Source organism: Trematomus bernacchii, unplaced genomic scaffold (genome assembly GCF_902827165.1).
Source record: "Trematomus bernacchii unplaced genomic scaffold, fTreBer1.1, whole genome shotgun sequence".
NCBI classification, from domain to species: Eukaryota; Metazoa; Chordata; class Actinopteri; order Perciformes; family Nototheniidae; genus Trematomus; species Trematomus bernacchii.
The window spans coordinates 2,370,769-2,379,042 of NW_022987469.1; the positions used below are offsets into that span (position 1 = coordinate 2,370,769).

At 40.2% G+C, this 8,274-nt stretch overlaps 1 protein-coding gene across 2 annotated transcripts in view; it reads right to left on the reverse strand.

Annotated features, from left to right (window-relative positions):
- Nucleotides 1-2,344, reverse strand: part of zbtb40 (zinc finger and BTB domain containing 40) — a 34,000-nt gene extending 31,656 nt beyond the window's left edge. The window contains exons 1-2 of one of the 2 annotated variants that reach the window (XM_034144040.1): nt 2,265-2,344; nt 995-1,170 (exon numbers count right to left, since the gene is read on the reverse strand). In XM_034144040.1, the coding sequence (XP_033999931.1) occupies nt 995-1,146 (152 nt within the window). In that variant the 5' untranslated portion in view covers nt 1,147-1,170; nt 2,265-2,344. Of the gene's footprint in view, nt 1-994; nt 1,171-2,264 lie in introns of those variants that run through there. The other variant, XM_034144046.1, reaches the window with a different exon arrangement.
- Between the last annotated feature and the right edge of the window lie 5,930 nt (nt 2,345-8,274).

Sequence of the window (8,274 nt, forward strand, 5' to 3'; positions counted from 1 at the left end):
TGGACGTGCCTGGAACACCTCCCTAGGGAGGCGCCCAGGTGGCATCCTTACTAGGTGCCAGAACCACCTCAACTGGCTCCTTTCGACGCGAAGGAGGAGCGGTTCAACTCCGAGTCCCTCCCTGATGACTGAACTTCTCACCTTATCCCTAAGGGAGACGCCAGCCACCCTGTGGAGAAAACCCATCTCGGCCGCTTGTATCCTCGATCTCGTTCTTTCGGTCATGACCCATCCTTCATCACCATAGGTGAGGGTAGGAACGAAAATGGCCCGGTAGACAGAGAGCTTTGCCTTCTGGCTCAGCTCTCTTTTCGTCACAACGGTGCGGTAAAGCGACTGCAGTACCGCTCCCGCTGCTCCGATTCCCCGGCCCATCTCACGCTCCATTGTTCCCTCACTCGAGAACAAGACCCCGAGATACTTGAACTCCTTCACTTTAGGGTAAGGCCTCATTCCCTACTTGGAGTGGACAGTCCATCGGTTTCCTGCTGAGAAGAAATAATTGGCACACAACCTCTGACCCCCCTTTTTGAAAAGGGGAACCACCGCCCCTGTCTGCCACTCCTTCGATACTGTTTCCGACTTCCACACAACGTTGATGAGACTTTTTTCTCATCATAATAAACCTTTTTTCTTAAAAACATTGCGCCTTAGTAGTTCCCTTTTCAGAAAACACAAATATGTGGGACATCTGTGGGCCCATGGTATTTAATGCGGCCAGTGATGAGTGTTAACATTGTAAATCCTGAGAGACCTGCATATTGTTCAGTTAAGATATGAATTGTGCACTTAGCATTTAAGGACTGGCTTGTCACTTTGACAATATAATCATTTATTTTGTCAAACTACCATTTTATGAATAATCTAGAAAGATCTATGTGCTTATAAGCTTGAGACTATGTTTGGACTTGAAAAATGAATATGAATTCCGAGCCACTAAACACCTGCTAACCACTCTCTGCAGATCATGTTTCAAAGCCCATGCTCACACTACCTGAAGAGCATGCTGGAGGCAGCCAGTACCAGTTTATGGGCGCGGTGGGGGCTGTCCCCCACCAGGATGGTGCAGTCACACAGGTGGCCCTCCCTCCTCAGGGCCCACAGCTGCTGCATCAGCTGGCTGCTGTAGTTGGGTAGCTCCATCATTTTGCTGATGTTCCGCTCTCTTTTCTATGAAGAGAGAACAATTCAGAAATTCAACTTATTATTATTATTATTTTCAGCAAAATACTTCAAAACACTCAGTATTTGAAGCCAGAATAATGAGCATATAATTTGCATCTACTGGTGGAATGGCACACACTTACACTGTACAGAGTGTATCGAGTAAGTACTGTGCATGTTGTGTGTTTTGGATGTATGCAGAATTAGAACAAAAATGACTACTATATTCATAATAAGTCCCAAATACAGTGGTGGGAAAATATTTAGATGCTTTACTTGAGTAAAAGTACTAATACGACACTGTAAAAAACTTAAATTTCAACTAAAAGAACTGCATTGAGAATGGTACTAAAGTAGAAGTATTTGAGTACGATGAGTAAAATGTACTTAAAATATTAGGAGTATAAGTACTTATTACAGGAAAAATATTTTAATAGTTTCAAGCAAAAGCTCTTCACGTTTAAGAAGCTAGAACTGTGAAATATTTTTTAACAAACAATTTGCTGCCAATTAATTCTCTGTTAACCCTCTCATGGTCTGAGTTTATTCAATCTAATGTTGGATGGATTCATCTATACCAAAAAATCATATTTAAAAGTGTTGTGCGTCAAAATCTGAATTTATAAAGTAACCAGAAAATAAATCTGTAAAATATGTGTAATGGAGTAAAAATTATTAAATTGGCTTCCAAAATGTAGTACAGTAGAAGTATAAAGTAGTATAAAAAGTATAAATAAACAAATATTCACTTTTCGGTATTTATCCCATATTTATTTGACATTTGAATAGATGTTGGTGTATGAAAAAAATGTATATATTATATAAATTGCTGTGCCTTTTAATACTTAAAGAGTGGTGAACATTTGCTAACCAGGCTCCAGTTTCTGAGCCTGATGTTCACATGGCTTTCCGGTCAATGTTTACCAGATTAGCTACTTAAGCTTTAGCAGGCTATCCGTCCCTAGCTCCGGATGCTAATGTAATGTCGAACTCGAAAAGCTTATGAATGTAAGGTTAGTGAAATACATAGGGATGCATGAGAAGGCTAAATCAAGGCTGAGCGCCTCCAACACGCAGCCGGCAATCAGTGTAGTCTTTACCTTAACCCATTCAAACGATCCGTTTCTTTATTTAAACTCCTTTGCTGAACAACTTTGCTCTGCGCAATAAAGGTTAGCCGTTTTGAAAATGGCGTCAAGCGGTGCGGCAACGAAACGGGTCCGTTTCCGGTTTAGGAAAATATAGCTGTCTGCTGCCTCCAGACAGTATCACTCTGTCTAGTGAAGTTGTCGCATACAGTAGCTGTTAATCGGTTAGAGGAGTTACCTTCAGTCCCTTATCCGACAGGCACAGCTCGCAGCAGAACCGAAGAACGAGCAGAACCCAGCAGCCGCACCGGAAGCTGCTCCGGGACTGTTTTTCTGAGGACAAATATTTTGTATAGTGTTTCCACTTTTCCACATCTTTTATTCTCTCACTATTTGTACTTTTAATTGTTTTGGTCTGCTTTTGACAAATAATACGACTTCAGGATGAGGACATTTTAATAAACTTTAAAGGTGATGGATTTTATACAAATATTGGTTCAAATAACACGTTTTATTTGTGGGAATATTTCACATTTACAAGAAGAAAACCAAACCAAATGCTGTCACTCAGAATTTCCACATAGAAATACAACAATATGGCACCACTGTTAAAAAATAAGAAGGGAATCAAAACCATAAATCATTTGATAAGGATGTGCCAAATTGCTCCTGTGGGGATTGCCTTGAAGTCGCCTTGGATAAAAGCGTCTAATAAGGGACATGTAATGTAATGTAATACATATTTTACTTGAAATGTTACCTTTTTTTTAATCACTATTTTCTTTACATTTCTTTATTTTCTTTAGTTTACTCTGTGCATGTACCTTTGTAGCCTACTCATGATGTCAATGTTTTGTGTGTATATAATGTTTTGATGTTCATATATATTTTCTTGAATAAAGGGGGGAAAAGAAATAATTAAACGTTATAAAAACATTGTAGAGCATGAGGCCGTCAATTATTTAACAGTTAGGAAAATACCATTCTGTTATATTGAAGCTACACCATTGACAAAAGTTGTGTGTCCGTATTTTGGCCGATTCAACATGTTGAATCGGCCATGTGTGTGAAAGGCCAAATAAGGCGTGTCACGGCCGAGGGTTCGGGACACACCAAATTGACTTTGGGCGACAAGGAACGCGTTGTCGCCAGACAACGCAAGACGGCCGAATACGGCCTGGTGTGTCAGGGCCTTAATCTTTAGAGGGCAATTGAACAACAGGTGATCAGACACTCATCAAAGGATCGACATCAAAGTTTTAATATACCATAAAACAACACCTCTTAAACATCAGACACCATAAAACAACACCTCATAAAACATACCACCTGTCAACACACGTCATAAAAATATTAGACACCTGTCAGCACACCAGACATCGAAGGTTTATTGGGGGGTCATACATCATTATTGGGGGGTCGTAAATCATAGCTATGCATACTAATGTGATGGAAAGGGTATGAATATAACTGGGAGGCAACCCTCTCGTCCACTAGGATAAACTCCAACAAAGCGGCTCCCAACCGGGGGCTTGCACCTTGGGCAACTCCGGAGAAGAATCCAACCCCTATCCAGAAGTAAGGTTCCAGAGCCGACGCTGTGCGTAGAGGTGAGCCCCACCAGATCCAACTGGTAACGCTCCACCTGCCGCACAAGCTCCGGCTCCTTCCCCCCCAGAGAGGTGACGTTCCACGTCCCCAAAGACAGCTTCTGCCGCCTGGGTCTGGTGCGTCGAGACCCTCTGCTTTCACTGCCACCCTTCTGGCACCCGACCCCATCGCTGTTTCCCGTAGGTGGTGGGCCCGCGGGACGGAGAAGTGGAGGTGTTGCCCACGTTGCCTTTTCGGGCTGAGCCCGGCCACCAGACGCTCGCCGACGAGTCCTCCTTCTGGGCCTGGCTCCAGAAGGGGACCCCGGGCTTCCTCCAGGCCAGGTATCCTCACTTCTTATTTTGTTTTCATGAGGTCTTCGAACCAATCTTAGTCTGGCCCCTTGCCTGAGACCGATTTGCCAAGGGAGACCCTACCAGGAACACAAGGTTTCAGACAACACAGCCCCCAGGTTCATCGGGGCACACAAAGCTCTCCTATCTATCCTTCTATCCTTCTATGTATGTATGTATGTATGTATGTATGTATGTATGTATCCATCTATCTATCTATCTATCTATCTATCTATTGCACAAATAAAAGCCCATCATTGAAAGTGTTACTTGAATAAAATGTTGTTATTACAATCAGCAAAACATACTCAAAGAATCAAAATGAAAGGGACTAAAGGAACTGGCTCCTTGAGTGTATGTTATGATATTATTTGTATCACCCTCTTAGACATTTCATTGTTCCCATGACCTGTTAACACCATGAAGCAGTAAAAACAGCTTTACTCTAATTCTAGTCACAGTTTGACACTGTAAGGATGTTATGGAGTATGCTAGTTTAACTGTGTTTATATATATATATCAATTATTTACAACATAAACTGAATAATGCCTTTACAACGCACTACTCTACAATACTACTAATTATTACTGTACTTCAAGATTAGTCAAAGGTTTTTTCTATTTATTATTTAAAATATGACTATAAATAAGATTAATGCAAACAATTATTTTAGACTTTGGAAGAGTAAAATAACAGGTGTCAACATATGCATCATTTCAGTACCCACCACAAACTAGAAGAAAAATGATGAATGGATGTTCATCCAGGTCCGGCTGTAGCTGTTTCATTACATCTTCACCCCCTGCAGGACCCTTATGTTAATTGTTGGCATGTTATTTTATTTTGTTTAGAGTTAAGTTACCATAGCTATGCGGGATGACACATACATGTACATAACCATTTCACCAGGAGACTATGCTCCAATTCAAACACTGAGTAAGTGCATTGAACAAATCAATGACTGGATGTTTCAGAACCTTCTCCAATGAAACAAAGACAAAACTGAGGTAATGGTTTTTGGAGCCAAGGCAGAACGTATAAAAGTTAGCGCTGAGCTTCAGTCTGCAATGTTCAAAACAACAGATACAGCCAGAAATCTAGGTGTAGTCATGGACTCTGACCTGAGTTTCAACAGTCACATTAAAACAATTACTAAATCAGCCTACTATCACCTAAAGAACATATCTAGGATTAAAAGACTAATGTCACAGCAGGATTTGGAAAAACTTGTCCATGCTTTTATCTTCAGTAGACTGGACTACTGTAATGGTGTCTTCACAGGTCTCACTAAAATATCTATTAGAAAGCTGCAGCTAATTCAGAACGCCGCTGCTCGAGTCCTCACTAACACTAAGAAAGTGGATCACATCACTCCTGTTCTGAAGTCTTTACACTGGTTCCTCACTGACACTAAGAAAGTGGATCACATCACTCCTGTTCTGAAGTCTTTACACTGGTTCCTCACCAACACTAAGAGAGTGGATCACATCAGTCCTGTTCTGAAGTCTTTACACTGGTTCCTCACTGACACTAAGAAAGTGGATCACATCACTCCTGTTCTGAAGTCTTTACACTGGTTCCTCACTGACACTAAGAAAGTGGATCACATCACTCCTGTTCTGAAGTCTTTACACTGGTTCCTCACTGACACTAAGAAAGTGGATCACATCACTCCTGTTCTGAAGTCTTTACACTGGTTCCTCACTGACACTAAGAAAGTGGATCACATCACTCCTGTTCTGAAGTCTTTACACTGGTTCCTCACCAACACTAAGAGAGTGGATCACATCACTCCTGTTCTGAAGTCTTTACACTGGTTCCTCACTGACACTAAGAAAGTGGATCACATCACTCCTGTTCTGAAGTCTTTACACTGGTTCCTCACTGACACTAAGAAAGTGGATCACATCACTCCTGTTCTGAAGTCTTTACACTGGTTCCTCACTGACACTAAGAAAGTGGATCACATCACTCCTGTTCTGAAATCCTTACACTGGCTTCCTGTGTGTCAAAGAATTTATTTCAAAATACTGCTGCTGGTTTATAAAGCTTTGAATGGTTTAGGCCCAAAATACATTTCTGACCTACTGCTAAATTATGAACCATCCAGAACTCTCAGGTCTTCTGGGACTGGTCAGCTTTCTGTCCCCAGAGTCAGAACTAAACATGGACTATTCACATCTTAAACTGCACTGTAACTTTTATCTATGTATTTTTTCTTTTAATGTTTACTTTATTATCTTTGCTTTTTAATGACTGTTTTTAAATGCCTTTTTCTTAATCTTTTTCATGTTTGTAAAGCACTTTGAATTGCCTTGTGTTGAAAGGTGCTATATAAATAAACTTGCCTTGCCTTATATTATTTGAACACTTGGTGGTGAGTAGCTGCACAGGGTGTATGAAGAGGGTCATAGCAGGCAGGGTTGGGATGGTCACTATAAGAATGTATTTGGTTATAATTACTAGTTACATGCAAAAAAAGAATGTAATCAGAAATGTAATCCAAGAAACACAATATGTAAGTAATGTAATCTGATTATTTTCTCAATATTAAATGCAATGCAAAAAAAGAAAAAAAAAGTAAAGAATATCAATAAGATGTTTTTAACTAAGTGTATTATTTAAGACAACAGAACAATGCGTCATCTTAAATCAGGGCACAATACCATCGTTTACAAAAGCTGGTTAGTTTAAAACTTTAATTTTTTTTGTTAAATAAATCCGGTGTCCATATGCGGCATTGAAAATCAAAATATAAAAAAAATAATGAAAGTAGCCAAAATGAAAACCAAAAAGAAAATTCAGGCAGTACGCCTGCCTATAATAAAGAGTATATATCTTTATCTTGAAATGTTATGTAACATTGTAATCATGCTAGTAATTCCAATATTTACAGAATGTACCAGTAATCTGATTACATCGGTTTTGATGTAACTGTAAGGGAATAGTTACCTTTCTTTTGTATCCCGATGACGTAATCCCGTTATATTTAGAAATAGCAATCAATACATGTTCCAATATAAGGAAGGTCCATTTAAGGGTTAACAGACCTTCTGGGGATGGGATGTTCCAGTCGAGCTGGTGAACCCTGCTGTGTCAGGACAAGTTTGAGAAAGGAGAAGCTTTTTCTCTTAAGCTAAAGTCAACATGTTCTCTGTGCGGGACAGCATCTATAGACAACGTCATTTTTTGAAGTTAGAGCCAAACTTTCCAAAGTTCAAATGTTTACTTTTGTTCACTAGAATTGGGCACTTGGTAACAACATCATTCCAAGAGCAAAACGGTGCATTTTTCAGTCCTTTTGGTGTGATTCCGTCATACAACAGAACCATCTTTCCAGTCCTTTACTAAGTAATTTAGAGCAGGGGTTCCCAACCTTTATTGTGCCAAGGACCGGTAGATACATTAAAAAAAAATCGCGGACCGGTTGTCAATTTTAACTGATTTTAATATTTACTCACCACCAGCAGGTAGCAACAGAGGCTAATTGTATGTAACAGCCTGAACAAATACTAGAACAATATGCATCCAAAACATATTAACAAAGTTTAAAAAAGAACCGGTGTTGTTTTTTGGTTTTTCGGAAAACCAAAAAACCGACGTTATTCAGTTTTTAAACCAAAACGGGAAAACAGATAAATCAACGTTTTGGTTTTGTTTGTATGATTTACGGATAATCCAGTGAATGCTGGGAAAATGTCGTTCATTCCGGTGCACTCCCGACAGCATTTAGCATCGAGATTAAGATTAAACTAATTTATTTTGGGAACAGCCGCATATATGCCGGTGTCGGACAGACACAAACACACCGAACACACAGAGCTGAGCTGAGCAGAGCACATACACACACACATCATGCGCCTTGGTGACTGACTGGACATCTCCTTCATAAAACTAATAAAAGGGGGAGTAATCGGGCAGTTCGATGTGTGTAGATGTGTGTGTGGTTAACACGTAGCAGCCTGCAGTCACTCTTAAACTGTTCTGATTAAGTTAAACACAGCGAAGGCGGTGCGTAAAAAGGCACAGCTCTTTACCGAGTATAGGCCTACGTCCCGCTGCCTCCTGATGCTGCAGC